This window comes from Mus caroli, unplaced genomic scaffold (genome assembly GCF_978045245.1).
Source record: "Mus caroli unplaced genomic scaffold, Mus_caroli_1 scaffold_5, whole genome shotgun sequence".
In the NCBI taxonomy this organism is placed as follows: domain Eukaryota; kingdom Metazoa; phylum Chordata; class Mammalia; order Rodentia; family Muridae; genus Mus; species Mus caroli.
The window spans coordinates 138111324-138131853 of NW_028227260.1; the positions used below are offsets into that span (position 1 = coordinate 138111324).

The 20530-nt window shown below is 41.5% G+C and overlaps 1 protein-coding gene and 1 pseudogene across 1 annotated transcript in view; both read left to right on the forward strand.

The window, feature by feature from the left end:
- Znf182 (zinc finger protein 182) overlaps positions 1-5879 on the forward strand; it is a 50276-nt gene extending 44397 nt beyond the window's left edge. Inside the window, exon 4 of the mRNA XM_029473454.2 lies at positions 537-5879. Coding sequence (XP_029329314.2) covers positions 537-2110 — 1574 coding nt within the window. The 3' untranslated portion in view covers positions 2111-5879. The remainder of the gene's footprint in view (positions 1-536) is intronic.
- A 3958-nt stretch (positions 5880-9837) lies between these two features.
- LOC110287096 (transcriptional adapter 2-beta pseudogene) lies at positions 9838-11181 on the forward strand (annotated as a pseudogene).
- Positions 11182-20530: the final 9349 nt, after the last annotated feature.

Here is a 20530-nt window from a genome sequence, read left to right on the forward strand (position 1 = left end):
TGTCCGGAGACTCCGCTGGCAAGGCACCCCAGTGCTCGAGTGGACCGGAAGGGCAGGATGATACTTTCTAGTTTTATCCATTTGTTTATGAATTTCATGAATTCATTGTTTTTAATAGCTGAGTAGTACTCCATTGTGTAAATGTACCACATTTTCTATGTCCATTCCTCTGTTGAGGGGCATCTGATTTCTTTCCAGCTTCTGGCTATTATAAATAAGGCTGCTATGAACATAGTAGAGCATATGTCCTTATTACATGTTGGAGCATCTTCTGGGTATATGCCCAGGTGTTGTAGAGCTGGGTCCTCAGTGTCCTATGTCCGATTTTCTGAGCAACAGCCAAACTGATTTCCAGGATAAGCTCTTATAAGATGCTCTTTGAGTGAGCCAAGCACAACCTAGGATCTGCTAAATCTGCATCTCAGGTGTTTAATAGCAGTATGGCAGTAATAGTTGAGGTCATAGCAGTTCTAGAAAAAGGCCTATTCCCCATACTGAAAAAGTATAAACATAACTTATTGTGCTTTTTTTTTTAGAAGTCTGCCAAATTAATGAACAATTTGAGAGGCAACATCAAGATAAACAAGATAAGTATCTGTTGATGCAAGTTAGACTCCCTAATGACAACATAATTACCAAGAGTGGCCAGAACTATACTGATTTTAGAAATGCATTTCATCTTGTTCCAATGCAGAGATCCCATAAATTTGAATCATTTGGAAATACTATGGTAGACAATTTAAACTTGCTTACTGGAAGCTCTACAGAAAATAAACATGACACTGGGTGTGCAAAATTTTTCTTCCATACAGAATATGAAAACCCTAATTTCATAGTGAAACCCTGTGGATATAAAGAATATGAGAAAACCCTCAGGCAAAAGAAAGGTCTTAGCCTTCATCAGAGAATTAAAAATGGAGAGAGGCCTTTTGAATGTACTGCATGTCAGAAAACCTTCAGCAAAAAGTCACATCTCATTGTCCATTGGAGAACTCACACAGGAGAGAAACCATTTGAATGTTCTGAGTGTGGGAAAGCCTTTAGCCAAAAGTCTCAGCTCATTATACACCTCAGAACTCATACAGGAGAAAGACCCTTTGCATGTCCAGAATGTGGCAAAGCCTTCAGAGAAAAGTCAACTGTCATCATACATTATAGAACTCATACAGGAGAGAAGCCTTATGAATGTAATGAATGTGGGAAAGCCTTTACTCAGAAATCAAACCTCATTGTTCATCAAAAAACCCACACGGGAGAAAAAACCTATGAGTGTACCAAGTGTGGGGAATCCTTCATACAGAAACTTGACCTAATTATACACCATAGTACTCATACAGGAAAGAAGCCTCATGAATGTAATGAGTGTAAGAAAACATTCAGTGATAAGTCAACCCTCGTTATACATCAGAGAACTCACACTGGAGAGAAACCTCATAAGTGTACTGAATGTGGGAAATCTTTCAATGAAAAGTCAACCCTCATTGTGCACCAAAGAATTCACACTGGTGAGAAGCCCTATGAATGTGATGTCTGTGGGAAAACTTTCACCCAAAAATCAAATCTGGGTGTGCATCAAAGAACTCATTCAGGAGAGAAACCATTTGAGTGTAATGAATGTGAGAAAGCCTTCTCTCAGAAATCCTACCTCATGCTACATCAACGAGGCCACACTGGCGAGAAGCCCTATGAATGCAGTGAATGTGAGAAGGCATTTTCCCAGAAGTCCTATCTCATTATACATCAAAGAACTCATACAGAAGAAAAACCCTACAAATGTAATGAGTGTGGAAAGGCCTTTCGAGAAAAGTCAAAGCTCATTATCCATCAGAGGATCCACACAGGAGAGAAACCCTATGAATGCCTTGTGTGCTGGAAAGCTTTCAGCCAGAAGTCACAGCTCATTATCCATCAGAGAACACACACAGGAGAAAAGCCCTATGAATGCACAGAATGTGGCAAAGCATTCAGGGAAAAATCGACGTTCACTGTACATCAAAGAACTCACACTGGAGAGAAGCCCTATAAGTGTACAGAATGTGGGAAAGCCTTTACCCAGAAATCCAACCTTATTGTACATCAGAGGACGCACACAGTAAAGAAAGCCCATTGAAAAGACCACACTCACAAGTCAAAGCCTACTACGCTATAGTGTCTTTTATATATTCCAAAGGAAATATCTATTCATTTAATATTTTAAAAGTATGACCTGGATTCTAGCCTAATCATTGGGATAAACAGCATTTCCTTTCATCTTTTTCACCCTAATGCAAGTTGAAAAAGTAGTGTATGTGTAATTTCTCTGAAGAGACCAGATCAGGCACCAGTGCAGGAGATTTAAGGGCTTCCCGAAGTGAGGCAGCATAGCTAAGGACTCTGGAGAGGGTTTGGTAGCACACTAAGGTGCATGACCACAGATAGCTGTGACAAAGACCATATGAGGTCTGGGGAGAAACAAGCAGAAAAACCTTGCATTTACAGAATATGACAGATTTGAGGAACAGCTAGAGGTGGGTAAGATGGGATGAATAAAGGGATATAGTTGGTCCTGTTTAATGATTTGGACAAAGTAAAGTCTGAAGGAACTAATATGTGTCTCAGTTGTTTAAAAAACTGAGATCCCGGCGTGTTCGCCACAAAAACTTTTGGCAAATAGCAAGTCCAGGAATGACTTTTCTCATTCAAAGAAAAGCATTTAAGGGTAATTAAAACCACAAATAAATTTTGACTTCTGGGAATACATATACTCATTGATTATTTTTAAAAATAATCAAATGCAGAGGTATTTGTTGATGCATTGTTTGAAAACAAAAGATTAGAAGCTGTTGAAATTGTATTATGTGGATTCTGCTTCCTGGAACTGATATATTCTTACAGTAGACTCCTCAGAGACAAAAATGAACAGAAAGAACGTGGATATCATTTCTCTAGTGATTTGAGATAATCTCCAAGTTACATCATTAGCTACAAAAAGCAACACACAATAAAGTGAGTATTCTGTGCTACTCTTTGTATATAAAAGGGAGGAAATTGTAAGTACAGAATGAATTGTATATATAAACTGTTCCTGGAAAGGAATATAAAAATGTAATTACAATTACTACCTTACAAAAGGAAAAAGGTCAGTAGATTACTAGGGAAATGAAACTTGGAGACACATTTTGTATTCTTTCATAGCTTTGGAAAGTTGTACAGTGTGAATATACTACCTGTTTGAAAAAAAAAACTATCTTTAAAACCATGTTGTATTCCTTTAATGGTCACTCTACATACAGAATTCATAATGTATATAAGCTCGATAGAGTTTAATTTATTTTCAGTGAGCAAATTGGATAACCAGGCAAACAGAGAAACGAAAATATTCATTCAATTCCTAAGATATGTAGACATTTTCCCCAAACCTCAAATGAATCTGTATGTGTGGTCACCTGGGGACCATATTACATAAGCCTAAAATAACAAAAGCTGGAACACATTTCCAATTTAGGTGCATAGTGACACATGTGGGAAGTTACTTTATTAAAATCCATTTATATCTTTTTAAATCTTAAAGTGATTTTAAATTACTCCATTTTTTACAAAAAAACATAAAATACCAATTCAACAGGAGGTAGAGTAACATCCTCCAAATATCATACTAGTGCTGGTGGCATGTATTTTCTAAGGTCAGAGATGAAATTGAGACCCATGAGAACAATATAACATTTTCTGGAGAACAAGAGGTCTTGTTTGTAGATTACCGTATTTGTAAGCCCTCTTATTAATGTGGCTATTCATTGATACTTATCTAGCATTAATAAGCAACACAAGCTATGTAAAACCTGGTGGTCAGCTGGGTTTGTACTTACCAAAACAGATGAATTAGACTTGAGTCTGTTTGTGCCTTTCTAGACTACCTATTTTTAAGTGTGTGAGTTGTGTTTGCATTCATGCACTCATGCATGTATACATGTATGTTGAGGACCAGAGAGTCACGATCCAACTTTTTTTGTCTGTGTATGTTCATATTTGTTCTCCAGGGTCAAAGCCTAGATGCTAAATTGCTTTTATATAGATTTCTAAATTGTACTTAGAAAGTTTAATATATCTGCTCTCAATAATTCTCTCTCAAATGCCATAGCCCCAGTCAAACAATATTTAATGTATAAATACTTACTGAAGTTGGGTCCTCTGTAAAAAGCTTCCTTAATGGCTGAGCCATCTTTCAAGCCTCTTTTTTTATGGTTTAATTTTGGGTGAACAAGTAAGCAATAGGCTCAGGTTTGAGGGGGCAATGTTTTAATGCTGTAGATCAAACAAGGGGCTTTGCAGATGTGAAGTGCTCCCACATTCTGCTGCGTCTTCCCTTTATTTTTGAACTCCATAAGATATATATATCCATTTCCAGGGAGAAAAAAAATGTAGGGCCCACTAGTTTGTTCCTGGTGCAGTCTACATTAAAGATACTCAAGGGAACCAGAAATAGCTATGTGATCTTTTTACGAATAGAAAATCATCTCCATTTAAGGTTAATCTGCAGTCAGGTGAGAGCTCAGGTTGTGCCTTATGCTGTGAATCTTGGAACACCTTCCTGTGCACCAGATGGCAATTTGTTCCAGCTGCATGTGGCAAACTGAAGTGACAGAGACATAGACTGAAAAGGATGGGATAAGGATGAACTGTAGGATGCAAATGTGCTAAAGTTAGAGGGAAAGAAAGAAGGCTAATGAAGCACCAAGTGTGGGTCAATGGAGTAGTAAAAGGCAGAGTTGGGGAGCGAATAGGGGAAAGGAAGAGAAATATGAAATCTCCAGTGGAGTACAGTACTTGAGACTAGATTAACATAAGCAAACATGTGGATTTGAGGGTGAATGGGCAAAGAAAATTGTATTGGAAGTGAGGGATGGTGAGGTATAGCCAATGTTCCTGCTCGATGAAGTTGATTAGAGAACCATGCAGGTGAATGAAAAGAGGAAAAGGGATGGGACAACAAAGTAGGCAGACTGCTAGAGTGCTAGAGTGAAAGAATGATGAATATTCATAGGTAACAAGGAGCTATGGTATCAAGAGTTACAATCACAGGACCTTGGTAAAAGCCAAGTAGAGAACCCCACCATGAACATAAGTATATGAGATGGAAACAACCTGGACTCTGGACTCAGTGTTCAATTAAGGTCAGCTCTGTTCTCCATGTCTTTGTGGGTTATACTTAGCATGCCTCAAGATATCATATATTTAAAAAAAAAAAAAAAAGTAGCTCAGGCCAATGTATCGGCTCCTCTACTAATGTTTTTATTAGTTTAAGCCTTGTTCTCAGTGTCCAAGATAAGTAGATGTCTTAACTATGAGAACAGATAAACATTCAAAGAAGAATCCAAGAAAGTAAGTGTGCCTGTGCTATACCAGGATACAGTAGGTTCCTTTTACGAACCTAAGTTTTCTTTCAGTTGTCAACTCTGTTCTGAAAACATTAAATGGAAAATTCCAGAAACACTTTTAAATTGAGTGCCATTCTGAGTTGCACCAGACTTTATACCATCCTATAAACCGTCTCGGTATCAGGCATTTCCATGTTACTGGCTTCTACCAGTTAGTCACTTAGTAAGTAGAAGATCATAAATATAAGCTCAGCAGCCGGCCACATGTGATATCACATGTCTTTAATTACAGCACTCAGGAGGGAGAAGCAGATGGATCTCTGTGAATTCGGGGCCAGCCTGGTGAATTCCAGAACGGCTATATAGCAATACCTGTCTCAAAATTTAAAAAGGCTCAGCCAATCACAGGGGCATGTTTTTCTAGGCTCAATGCAATAAATTCAGGTAATTCCTGTTATCCTAAATCACTCGTGTGTTAAAATATTTTAATTAAATTATGAACATATTAGAAATGGATGATATACAAATCAGTGGCATCTGATTGAAACTGGAATAAACACTTCCTGTGTAATACTGATATCTCAAGATCATATCTCTTGGTTGACCAGCTAGAAATCCTCAAACTCACTAGACACTGCAGTACAGATGTTTTCTTTTGAATTTTTCACTAGTTCTATGAGAATTTTGTACAATATTTACTCATATAGTCTTGGGTGTGTGGGTTTCCACTGCAGCATGAGCCATGGATAACAAGAAAAGAGTGTCTTCTGGGCACAGCAGGGCAGTTGCACATATGAACTTATAGTAATTTTTAAGACTAAATTCCAATAAGGATAGAGGAAGTGAGCATAAAGTACCACCATTTTAGCTACCAAAAGGGTGAAAGTCTATTTTCTTTTAAGAGTGTAGCCCCTGGATTATTCTCCAGTGTAAGACCACATTTTTGGTGGTGCAGGGTCTACACAGTTTATTAAATAATTGGCAAGTTGATCATAAACAGCCTCAAAGGGTAAGTGAATCAAGAATACTACTGTAGCAGTCTGTCTGGCATGGCATTTTTCTGTACCATGCTACACTTCATTTTTTATGGACTCCCTCTGTGTATCACTAGAATGGTCAAGCAGTAGCACCAGAATATGGGTGAAAGCACTCAGTTGTAGGTCTGCATATGCCTGGCTACTAGGCACTGCCTCTTGGGGAGTCAGAATTTGAGAAGTGTTTGACTGTGTCTCCCAATGCTGGGCTTCAGGGGAGCACCAGGATACTGCTCTGGAGGTGGGAAATACAGTCTGAAGTGAGGGGCAAAGCAGGGCTGATTCGGGGTACCTGGGCCTGCAATAAGGCCAGGGCTGTTGGGTTCTCCAACTCTTGGACATCCAGGCGCTACTGGGAGTCAGAGAAAAGCTGAGAACGGAGTCAGGGCCACAGGCTGAAGACTGGCATCTAGACCTATGGGAGATTTAAGCTGTGGCTTTGTAGGCAAAGGCCTACATGTTCCCCATGGCAATAGTAGTTGAAAGAGACAGTCCATGGTTCTAAACTGTTTATTAACTGTTCATGGCATAAAATGAGATTAAATACCTTTTGCAGGGAGGAATGTCTGGAACAGGAAGCTTATTAGCTAAGCCCTCAGGACCTCTAGGTACCTTATTAGTATGGAGAACTCTGTTTAGGGCTACATGACCAACATGGGGAGCATGGCACATGTTACAGCCAGGTATCTAGCAGGGAGCAGGGAGTTTCCTAAGTCTCAGGGATGTGCCCACCAAGTCTCCTGCTCTACCCACCGAGCTTCCTGGCATGGTTTTACCATCCCACACTCAATGAAGATTGACAGCTAGATGTATGAGGTATCCAACTACCTGAGAAAGGTTAGCCACTCAGTTTCAATTATATTAGTTCTAGACTTTGTGAAATATGTGGGATGAACATAAGAGGAACAACATGCCATCCTGGACGATGAGCTACCCTGACTATAAAACAGACTATAATGGGAAGAGCACCATGTGTGGGGTTACAGATATGGAGGACTGGGAGAAGAAAGAATATCTATCCCTAAGAACCATAATGAAAGATAGCTGAACCAGTAAGGCAGGGTTGTTAGGCTAAGGCCTGACCCCTACATACCTTGCCACAGTTATTGCAGCACAGTTATTTCTTGCAGATGTCATGTTTTGAGGCCCTCCCTGTAGGATATCAAGATCACACATTTGGATTCTACAGCTAATGAATTAGACTAGATTCAAGCCCACTCAAGGACTCCAGGGAGATGGGTATCCTATTAAATTCATACTGAGCCTTAGGACTGCTTCTTACCAGAAGGCCACTCAGAGAGGAGTTTGGTGCCCAGCCACCTTCAAAGACCAGACATAGCTGCCACAACATGGATGAGGACAATAGCATCCATACTATAGCATTCTGGCCAATCTATAGAAGGGTAAAAGAAAACCTGCATGAAGATTTGGACCATAGTCCACTCTGCCTACTTAGTGAGGATTTCTATGACATGAGTAAGTGGTTATAAGGCCTCATAAGTTCCTGTGTAATTTCAACAGAAAACATTAGCTGACCAAAGAGTTCAGCCACTTGTAGGATGTCAGAGTAAGCATACAAAATGACATACTCTGGTGGCATGCACCATGATGACTTAGTTCAGAGTCCACCAAGTTCTGTTTCAGGGAGCTCTGGATTAGTGCTGGTCTTGGTTACTGTCCATGGTGGGAAATACCATCAGTGTCATCACATAAGGCAATGGACCACACCAATTGAGGCCCATTTAAATCACACTTAGTTATAGCACATGGAAGCAATCATTATAGCCAGAATGCTCGTGACTGGTACAATCAAATTAAAAACCTTAAGTTTGAAAATAAGTTAAATAGAATAAGGATGAGTTTGAAAAGAATGTGAATTTGATGAGTGAATTCTATGTTCATGAATATAAATATTTAATGAACTCTGTTATCATGTATAATTAATGGCATGTAAGTAAAATGTTTCAGTAGGGGCCAGCAAAACAGTTCACTGGGTAAAAGCTCTTGCTAGCAAGCCTAAAAATCTAAATTAATCCCTGGAACTCAAATGGTGGAAGGAGAGAACAGACTCCTGCAAGTGCCCTTTAACCTCCACACGGGTGCACCCTAGCATGCATGCACCCATGCACAATTGATTATGAACAAAATCCCTAATAAATACAATTGCATATCAAATTGTCAAGAAATGCTTTCCGGTCAGAGCCACCCTTCTGAGCCCAGCAGAGGCCACTAAGAGCTCCAGAGTGCTCTCCACACCGCAGGAGCTTGGGATCACCTCGGGATCACAGGTGAGTGTAACGCAACATCAGCTCCAAAGAATCTCGGAGGGTCTTGTGCCAGGAGGAACAGGGACAGAGGAACCCAGCCTGACCAGAGGTTGGGATCCATTCAGGTCAGGGCCAGCCCCGCCATCTTCTGTATGAACCCAGCAGAGGGCATCTAAGGCACCAGAGGACTCTCTACAGAACCCATAGCACACCCAGGACCTCGTAATCACCTGAGAGCACATGGGCGATAGAAGCAACAGAGATTCTTGGTCAGGGTCCCATCTCGCTTTCATCCTCAACCAGGAGGCAGAGCTGAGACCCAGACCCCTGGGCACCTTCCTTGCCAGAGGAGAGTCAGCCTACAGGGAGGGCTTTGACCCCAGGACTCAGGAGGTGGATCAGAACTCCAGACTGCTGGACACCTGCCCTGCAAGAGGAGAGCTTGCCTGCAGAAAGTGCTCTGACCACTGGAACTCAGGTGAAAGATGGACTCCCAGGAGTGCTGACAGAGGCTAACAGAATCACAGGAGGATCAAGCTCCAGACAGAGACAGCTTGAACATTAACACCAGAGATTTCCAGATGGCGAAAGGCAAACATAAGAATCTTACTAACAGAAACCAAGAACATTGGGCATCATCAGAACCCATTATGCCCACCACAACTAGTCCTGGATACCCCAACACACCTGAAAAGCAAGATGCGGACTTAAAGTCATATCTCATGATGGTGGTAGAAGATTTTCAGAAGGGCAATAATAACTCACTTTAAAAAATACAGGAGAACACTGCTAAACAGGTAGAAGCCCTTAAAGAGGAAACACAAAAATCCCTCAAGGAATTACAGGAGAACACTGCTAAGCAGGTAGAAGTACTTAAAGAACTACAAACAAACACTGCTAAACAGGTAGAAGAAACACAAAAATCCCTTAAAGAATTACAGGAAAACACAACCAAACGGGATGGAATCGAAGAAAACCATCCAAGATCTAAAAATGGAAGTAGAAACTGAAGAAAACCTAAAGGGAGAAAACTCTGGAGATAGAAACCCTGGGAAAGAAATCAGGAACCATAGATGCAAGCATCAGCAAAAGAATACAAGAGATGGGGCGGCCCGCCTGGCCGGCTCCGGCGGCACCTGGGCGGGGGCGGCCATGGCAGCGGCGGGCAGTGCGTGGGGGAAGATGGCGGAGCTGGGTAAGTAGTACTGCGTGTACTGCTTGGCCGAGGTGAGCCCGCTGCGCTTCCGCTGCACAGAGTGCCAGGACATCGAGCTGTGCCCCGAGTGCTTCTCGGCCTGAGCAGAGATCGGCCACCACCGCCGCTACCACGGCTACCAGCTGGTGGACGGCGGAAGATTCACACTCTGGGGTCCTGAGGCGGAGGGCGGCTGGACCAGCCGCGAGGAGCAGCTGCTGCTGGACGCCATCGAGCAGTTCGGCTTTGGCAACTGGGAAGACATGGCTGCACATGTTGGTGCTTCACGGACTCCCCAGGAAGTGATGGAGCACTACGTTAGCATGTATATCCATGGGAACTTGGGCAAAGCCTGCATCCCTGACACCATCCCCAACCGGGTGACAGATCATACCTGCCCCAGTGGAGGCCCTCTCTCGCCTAGCCTTACCACACCTTTACCCCCATTGGACATCTCTGTGGCTGAGCAGCAGCAGCTGGGCTACATGCCACTGCGAGATGATTATGAGATAGAGTATGACCAGGATGCTGAGACGCTCATCAGTGGGCTGTCTGTGAACTATGATGATGATGATGTGGAGATAGAGCTCAAGCGTGCCCATGTAGACATGTATGTGCGGAAGTTGAAGGAGAGGCAGCGCCGGAAGAACATTGCCAGAGACTATAACCTGGTACCAGCCTTCCTGGGCAAGGACAAGAAGGAGAAGAAGACATTGAAGAGAAAGATCACCAAGGAGGAGAAAGAGCTGCGGCTGAAACTACGGTCACTCTACCAGTTCATGTTCTGCAAAGAATTTGATGATTTATTTGAAAACATGCACAAAGAAAAGATGCTTCGTGCCAAGATTCGAGAGCTGCAGCGCTACCGACGCAATGGCATTACAAAGATGGAGGAGTCGGCCGAATATGAGGCCGCCAGACACAAACGGGAGAGGAGGAAGGAGAACAAAAACCTGGCCAGCTCCAAAAGGGGGAAGGAGGATGGCAAAGACAGTGAGTTTGCAGCCATTGAGAACCTTCCTGGGTTTGAGCTGCTGTCAGATAGGGAGAAGGTTCTCTGTAGTTCATTGAACTTGAGTCCTGCACGCTATGTGACTGTGAAGACTATTATAATTAAAGATCACCTCCAGAAGCGGCAAGGGATCCCCTCTAAAAGTCGCCTTCCCAGTTATCTGGACAAGGTCCTAAAGAAAAGGATTTTAAATTTCCTCACAGAAAGTGGGTGGATATCCAGGGATGCTCCCTGAGGCCAGAGGATGCTAAAGCAGCTTGTGAGCCAAATGATCTGGGGTCTCCCCCAACATTGTTGCTCTTTTAAACAAATTGAATTCTTTTTTTCAAGGCTTAAATTTTTTTTTTTCATGACCTTCTGGAAGAAGCAATAGTAGCAATCTTAAATTTGACTCATGGGGGAGATAAGCGTGTGTCTTTTTAACTTAGTCCTAAGGTAATCCTTTCAGAAGACAGCTTGCCTTTGTGTTCCTATGAAGACTGTCCCCAACCTTGGACGCGTCCCCTTTATTTCATGAGCCTTTCCCCATTTGGGTTAAGAAGCTGTTATGCTGTGGGAGCCAGGAGCCGTGTGTTCCTGCCATCAGCTTTTCTCTGGTGACACAAGCTTTACTCAGGAGGGCTGTTGTTGGCACCCCTTTGCTGAGCCCACTGCTGCCCCACCCCACCCCCAGCTGACACCCCAAGCACAGCCCCGGCACACCGCACTTTACCGGGAGGCAGGCTGTGCACAGAACCCTCTGCTGTGGAGGCCAGAGACCACCACCAGGCCCGCTCCCCACTGAGCCACTTAAGATGAGCCCCTCATTTGCACACAGTGACCACATGAGCTTCCACTTACCTGACAACAGCCATTTCAGGCCCTCAATAGTGCTTGCTTCATCTTAGCCTGGCCCAGCCTGGGCTGCCTGGACAGGCTCTCCTGGCACATTCCTGTCCCCTTTGAATGGGAAAGCAGTTAACGGAAGGGCCACAGGGTCAGATGAGGGCTGCCTTTCGCTGTTGTGAATACATACAGTACACCTGACTTGGAAGACCCTTTTGAGTTCAAGGCAGAGTGTGCAATGTTGAAATGGAGCAGTAGGTGCTAAGGACTTCCACTACCATTGCAGATCCCCTTTCACTAAATATAAGACATGCTAGCTAGCCTGGCTCAGTGAGCTGATTAGCATATGGCAGGGGGCCTAGGAAGTACAGAGCATCCTGCCTGTGCCTTGGAGCCTGCGCACTGCTTTTGTATGTGATCTTGCAACAAACTCAGAAATGGCTCCTTCCCAGCCCTACTGAAAAGCTTGTTTCTGGGGCCTCCTTCACGGATTCATATGGCACCTTCCTTCTAAACTTGAGGAAGGCATTTGTCTTCCGGCTGCTCAGGGCTCTCACGCCCAGACCCTGCTTTAGAGTCCTGGAGTGACCACAGCCCCTGCCCCCTGTCCCTGAGAGGTACAAGAGCCTGTTTACCTCATAGAGTGTTTGGGCTCAGAAGTAAAAGTGAAGTTATTTTGAAGAAAACTCATTTCCAAGGACGACATGACGACGTGCCTTTTCATTTTACATCCTCTGTCCCCTAGGGTAAGTTTTTCAGCATTAAATAAAACATTTCAAATATACTGTAAATGGCTTTAGTTGTAAAGTGCATTGTGGGCCAGCAGGCCCAGATTTCTCTTGACACCAGAAGATGCTGAGCAATGGTGTCAAAGGACCAGCTCCACACTGCCCCCTGCAGTTGAATAGTGGACAGTAGCTGGTGTGACTGAACAGCAATGGGGTAGCTGGTGCTCAGTGCCTAGGTGAGCCAGTGGTTCTCAAAGTAGGGTTCCCCAGGCACTGTCAGAAATAGTCATACCCCAGGCTAAATCTCGAAGCAGAGATTTGGGGGCTTCATTAACAGGGACTAGCAGGGTGTTTTTCAAACCATCCCGGTGGCTGGGATGCAAGCTCAAGTTTGAGAACCACTGGTTTTGTCCTGGTGTTTCCAGCACCAGAATCCCAGCTTGGTGAGGTTTGAAGTTTCAGTGTGTCTTCTACAAAATGACAGCCAGATCTACATTAGCTTGAGAAGCAGAGGATTCTGTCAACATGTGGCCAAGGGCTGTTGGACAAAAAGCTGTGCTTAAGCAGGCATATAGTGTGTGTACATCTTTCGATGATATAAATTTATTTGGGCGTGACTGTTTTAAAACACCATAATGAATGTATAATTAATTTATGTTCAAGTATTAATATTGTTACAAGGGAAAAGTAATATTAGGATTGTTTGCTCTCCTGTCTGCCCCAGCTGCTTCTGGCATGTAATTTTTTGTTAGCTGAGACATTGACATGTTTGTATTTAATTCTCTTGATAAATTAGCTACTACAACCCCATGGAACCAAGTCTTTTCAAATTTCAACAAACTGTCTTTGAGTCAGAAAAGTTAGATAACTCTTCAACTGTTTGAAATAATGCTCTCTGGGAGGCCAACATTCCAAGAATGTATTAAGAACTGAAACCCTACCATTTTTATTCTTCTTTTGCATTAAATTGTTGAGAACAGAAAAAAAAAGAATACAAGAGATGGAAGAGAGAATTTCAGGTGCAGAAGATTCCATAGAAAACATGGACACAAAAATCAAAGAAAATGCAAAATGCAAAAAGATCCTAACTCAAAACATCCAGGAAATCCAGGACACAATGACAAGACCTAACCTACAGATAATAGGAGTAGACAAGAACGAAAATTTTCAACTTAAAGGGCTAGCAAATATCTTCAACAAAATTATAGAAGAAAACCTCCATACCTAAAGAAAGAGATGCCCATGAACATACAAGTAGCCTACAGAACTACAAATAGACTGGACCAAAAAAGAAATTCCTCCGGACACATGATAATCAGAACAACAAATGCACTAAATAAAGACAGAATATTAAAAGCAGTAAGGGAAAAAGTCAAGTAACATATAAAGGCAGGCCTATTAAAATTACACCAGACATCTCACCAGAGACTATGAAAGGCAGAAGATCCTGGACAGATGTTATACAGAGTGTAAGAGAACACAAATGCCAGCCCAGGCTACTATACCCAGCCAAACTCTCAAGTACCATAGATGGAGAAACAAAAGTATTCCATGACAAAACAAAATTCACACAATATCTTTCCATGAATCCAGTCCTTAAAAGGATAATAAAGAGAAATCACCAACACAAAGATGGATACTACACCCTAGAAAAAGCAAGAAAGTAATCCTTTAACAAAACTAAAAGAAGACAACCACAAGAACAGATTCCCAACTTTAACAACAAACATGACAGGAAGCAACAATTACTTTTCTTTGATTTCTCTTAATATCAATGGACACAATTCCCCCAATAAAAAGACATAGATTAACAGTCTGGCTACACAAACAGGACCCAACATTTTGCTGCTTACAGGAAACCCAACTCAGGGATAAAGACAGACACTACCTCAGAGTAAATGGCTGGAAAACAATTTTCCAAGCAAATGGTCCGAAGAAACAAGCTGGAGTAGCCATTCTAATATACAATAAAATTGACTTCCGACCCAAAGTTATCAAAAAAGACAAGGAGGGACACTTCATACTCATCAAAGGTAAAATCTACCAACATGAACTCTTAATTTAAATATCTATGCTCCAAATGCAAGGGCAACCACATTCATTAAACTTTAGTAAAGCTCAAAGCACACATTGCACCTCACACAATAATAGTGGGAGACTTCCACACCCCACTCTTGCCAATGGACAGATCCTGGAAACAGAAACTAAACAGAGACACGTGGGCACTAACAGAAGTTATGAAACTAATGGACTTAACAGATATCTACAGAATATTTTATCCTAAAACAAAAGGATATACCTTCTTCTCAGCACCTCATGGTACCTCCTCCAAAATTGACCATATAATTGGTCACAAAACAGGCCTCAACAGATACAAAAATATTGAAATTATCCAATGTATCCTATCAGATCACCACGGACTAAGGCTGATCTTCAATAACAGCATAAATAATAGAAAGCCAACATTCATGTGGAAACTGAACAACACTCTATTCAAAGATTCCTTGGTCAAGGAAGAAATAAAGAAATTAAAGACTTTTTCAAGTTTAATGAAAATGAAGCCACAACATACCCAAACTTATGGAACACAGTGAAAGCAGTCCTAAGAGGAAAACTCATAGCTCTGGGAGTGCCTCCAAAAAGAAACTAGAGAGAGCACACACTAGCAGTCAGAGAGCACACCTAGAAGCTCTAGAACAAAAGGAAGCAAATTCACCCAAGAAGAGTAGACAGCAGGAAATAATCAAATTTAGGGTTGAAATCAACCAAGTGGAAACAAAAAGAACTATCCAAAGAATCAACCAAACCAGGAGCTGGTTCTTTGAGAAAATCAACAAGATAGATAAACCCTTAGCCAGACTAACTAGAGGTCACAGGGACAGTATCCTAATTAACAAAATCAGGAATGAAAATGAAGACATAACAACAGATCCTGAGGAAATCCAAAACATCATCAGATCCTACTACAAAAGGCTATACTCAACAAAACTGGAAAACCTGGAAGAAATGGACAACTTCCTAGACAGATACCAGGTACCAAAGTTAAATCAGGATCAAATTAACAATTTTAACAGTCCCATTTCCCCTAAAGAAATAGAAGTGGTTATTAATAGTCTCCCAACCAAAAAAAGCCCAGGACCAGATGGATTTAGTGCAGAGTTCTGAGACCTTCAAAGAAGACCTAATTCCAACTCTTCTCAAACTGTTCCCCAAAATAGAAACAGAAGGTACTCTACCCAATTCATTCAATGAAGCCACAATTACTCTAATACGTAAACCACACAAAAATCCAACAAAGAAAGAGAACTTCAGACCAATTTCCCTTATGAATATCGATGCACAAATACTCAATAAAATCCTCACAAACCAAATCCAAGAACAAATCAAAATGATCATCCATCATGACAAAGTACGATTCATTCCAGGAATGCAGGGATGGTTTAATATATGGAAATCCATCAACATAATCCACTATATAAACAAACTCAAAGACAAAAATCACATGATCATCTCCATAGATGCTGAGAAAGCATTTGACCAAATCCAACAGCCCTTCATGATAAAAGTCATGGAAAGATCAGGAAGTCAAGGCCCATACCTAAACATAATCAAAGCAATATACAGCAAACCAGTAGCCAACATCAAAGTACATGGAGAGAAGCTGGAAGCAATCCCACTAAAATCAGGGACTAGACAAGGCTGCCCTCTCTCTTCCTATCTATTCAATATAGTACTTGAAGTCCTAGCCAGAGCAATTGACAACAAAAGGAGATCAAGGGGATACAAATTGGAAAGGAAGAAGTCAAAATATCACTATTTGCAGATGATATGATAGTATATATAAGTGATCCTAAAAATTCCACCAGAAAACTCCTAATCCTGATAAACAGGATTAGCTCAATAGCTGGATATAAAATTAACTCAAACAAATCAGTGCCCTTCCTCTGCACAAAGGATGAACAGGATGAGAAAGAAATTAGGGAAACAACGCCCTTCACAATAGTCACAAAAAATATAAAATACCTTGGTGTGACTCTAAGGAAGTGAAAGATCTGTATGACAAGAACTTCAAGTCTCTGAAGAAAGAAATTGAAGAAGATCTCAGAAATGGAAAGATCTCCCATGCTCATGGATTGACAGGATTAATATAGTAAAAATGGCTATCCTGCCGAAAGCAATCTACAGATTCAATGCAATCCCCATCAAAATTCCAACTCAATTCTTCACTGAATTAGAAAGGGCAATTTGCAAATTCATCTGGAATAACAAGAAACCTAGGATAGCAAAAACTATTCTCAACAATAAAAGAACCTCTGGGGGAATCACCATGCCTGACATTAAGCTGTACTACAGAACAATTGTGGTAAAAACTGCATGGTACTGGTATAGTGACAGACAGGTAAATCAATGGAATATAATTGAAGACCCAGAAATGAACCCACACACCTATGGTTACTTGATCTTTGACGAGGGAGCTAAAACCATCCATTGGAAAAAAGACAACATTTTCAACAAATGGTGCTGATGGTTATCATGTAGAAGAATGTGAACTGATCATTCTTATCTTCTTGTACTAAGCTCAAGTCAAGTGTATCAAAGACCTCCACATAAAACCAGAGACACTGAAATTTATAGAGGAGAAAGTGGAGAAACGCCTCAAAGATATGGGCACAGGGGGAAAATTCCTAAACAGAACATCAATGGCCTGTGCTGTAAGATCAAGAATCGACAAATGGGACCTCATAAAATTGCAAAGCTGTAGGGCAAAAGATATTGTCAATAAGACCAAACAGCCACCAACACATTGAGAAAGAATTTTTACCAATCCTAAATCTGATAGGGGAATAATATCCAATATATACAAAGAGCTCAAGAAGCTGAACTCTAGAAATTCAAATAACCCCATTAAAAAATGGGTTGCAGAGCTAAACAAAGAATTCTCAACTGAGGAATACTGAAGGGCTGAGAAGCACCTGAAAAAATGTTCAACATCCTTAATCATCAGGGAAATGCAAATCAAAACAACCCTGAGATTCCACCTCACACCAGACAGAATAGCTAGGATCAAAAATTCAGGTGACAGCAGATCCTGGCGAGAATGTGGAGAAAGAGGGACACTCCTCCATTGCTGGTGGGATTGCAAGCTTATACAACCACTCTGGATATCAGTCTGGTGGTTTCTCAGAAAGCTGGACATTGTACTACTGGCAGATCCAGCAATACCTCTCCTGGGCATATACCCAGAAGATTTTCCAACTCGTAATAAGGACACATGTTCCACTATGTTCATAGCAGCCCAATTTATAATAGCCAGAGGCTGGAAAGAACCCAGCTCACTCAACAGAGGAATGGATACAGAAAATTTGGTACATTTACACAATGGAGTACTACTCAGCTATTAAAAACAAAGAATTTATGAAATTCTTGAGCAAATGGATGGATCTGGAGGGTATCATCCTGAGTGAGGTAACCCAATCACAAAAGAAGTCACTTGATATGCACTCACTGATAAGTCGATATTAGCCCAGAAACCTAGAATACCCAAGATACAACTTCCAAAACACAAGAAAATCCTGAAGGAAGACCAATGTGTGGATACTTCATTCCTCCCCAGGATAGGGAATAAATTATCCATGGAAGGAGTTGCAGAGACAAAGTTTGGAGCTAAGACGAAAGGATGGATCATCCAGACAGAGCCTGCCCTACCCGGGGGTCCATCCCATAATCAGCCACCATACACAGACACTATTGCATACGCCAGCAAGATTTTGCTGAAAGGACCCTGATGTAGCTGTCCTCCTGTGAGACTTTGCCAGTGCCTGGCAAATACAGAAGTGGATGCTCACAGTCATCTATAGGATGGATCACAGTGCCCCCAATGGAGGAGCTAGAGAAAGTACCCAAGGAGCTGAAGGGGTCTGCAATCCTATAGGTGGAACAACAATATGAACTAATCAGTACCCCCAGAACTCCTGTCTCTAGCTGCATATCTTGCAGAAGATTGCCTAGTCGGCCATCATTGGAAAGAGAGGCCCCTTGGTCTAACAAACTTTATATGCCCCAATACAGGGGAGCGCCAGGGCCAAGAAGTGGGAGTGAGTGGGTAGGGGAGCAAGGTGGGGGGAGGGTATAGGGGACTTTAGGGATAGCATTTGAAATGTAAATGAAGAAATTATCTAATAAATTTTTTTTAATTGTCAAGAAATAGATAGGCAGAGCACCCACGGCTGCTCCATACCTCATCTCTAGTGAATGCCACAGATTTTCACTTCCTAATCTACTTCTCTCAAATCTTTCCTTTACTCCACCCACCTCCAACTCTAGCAGGCACTCCCTGAAAAAAAAGAAAAAAGAAAAACAGTCCACTCTGGCCAGGGAAGCAGTAGACCAATTGCATACCTTCACTTCTCCTGCTTCTCCAAATCAAATCCCCCAGTTTCATCCCGAGCTCTGCAACAGAGTATCTGCTGCAGCACCCCCACTTTCCTGCACCCACCTCTAGCTGATTTCACAGACCTTCCTCTGTTAGTCTCCTTCCTCCACTACTTGCCTTTTCCAAGCCACCAACTCCTGGGAATCCAGAGGCTACTCCTGCCAAGGAAGCAGGTAGGCTAACTGCAGCTTCTCATGTTGCCTTCTGCTCTTCCACGTGCAATACTGCAATATCATCCCCAGCTTTCTAGCAGACCTGCTCTGCTTTCTTCTTGCTACCTGACCCTATTCTCATGGAACTAACTAAGCACATCACCATGTAACACCCATCTTTCCTCCCTATTGCAAAGTACCACCACCACATCCCAATCCCGAAGTTTCATGTTTTAATACCCAAAAGCACACTTTCCCTGGAACCTCCAATCCCCATAAAGACACCAGAAGATTTTTCCTATAGCCTCTACAGTCCTAAGAACCACATAAATCAATAAAATAAAAACAAAGAAAACAATGTAAAGAATTAATGAAACAAAGAGTTGGTTACTTAGGAAAATCAATGAGATAAAAATAAAAACCTTATCTAAAATAACTAAAAGGTGGATACAGATTATCCAAATTAACAAAATCATAAGTGAAATTGTGAACAAAAATAGACACTGAGGAAATCCAAGGAATCACAAGAACATACTTTGAAAACCTATACTCCACCAAATAAGGAGATGTAAAAGAAAAGGATAATTTTCTCGATAAGTACAAATTTTTGAAGTTAAATCAAGATCAGATAAGCAATTTTAAAGACCTATAACCCTTAGTGTAATAGAAGTAAATCATTAAAAGCCCACTAACCAAAGACAGAGGCAGGGTTCAATATACATAAATTGATAAATATAATCTACCATATAAACAAACTAAAAGGAAAAAACACATGATCATCCCATTAGATATAAAAAAGGTCTATGACAAAATGCAACACCCCTGCATGATAAAAAAGTCCTGGAGAGATTGGGGGTTCAAAGGACAAGTCTAAACATAATAAAGGCAATTCACAGCTGTAAAAGTATCTTTTATTTGCCTGAAGTAAATGTCATCTCCGATGCTTACTGTCTCTTTCTGTTAACCTAGGCCTAGTCCTGGAAACATATAGTCTCTATATAATCTAATCTAGACCTAGAATGTTTTTAGCCTCTGAGACTTGCTACTGAATAATCTCACCCCTTCCTATTCTTTCTGAGCTCTGAATCTGAGCTCTAGTCAACTTAGCTGTTCTGGCTCAAAACTCCTCTCCAACTGATTCAATCTGGCTTCTCTCTCAGCCTCTGACTTTCCAGATTGCATTTGGCAATCTGTTCTAATCTTCTGGCTTTCCCATTCCCTGGCCCATTATGTCTTCTTCACCTGTGTCTTGCTTGTTCTCTAACTTTAACCTGGCTCTAAAATGCTCCTGATTAAACTGCCTCCTTCTCTCTCTGCACTTTCCTCAATCCTCTCATGAGAGTTGGACATATCCTATTCTGACAAAACTTTCTCTGATTCATTACTTTGCCACTCAATTAGACATCACTTTCAAACATGGGTGCTTCCTTCTACAAACTAAACTTTACCTTCAATGTTTGGAATTAAAGGTGTGTATCTGAATTCCAACCAAAGGGATTAAAAGTGCGTGCTAAGGCTGAGCCACACCAC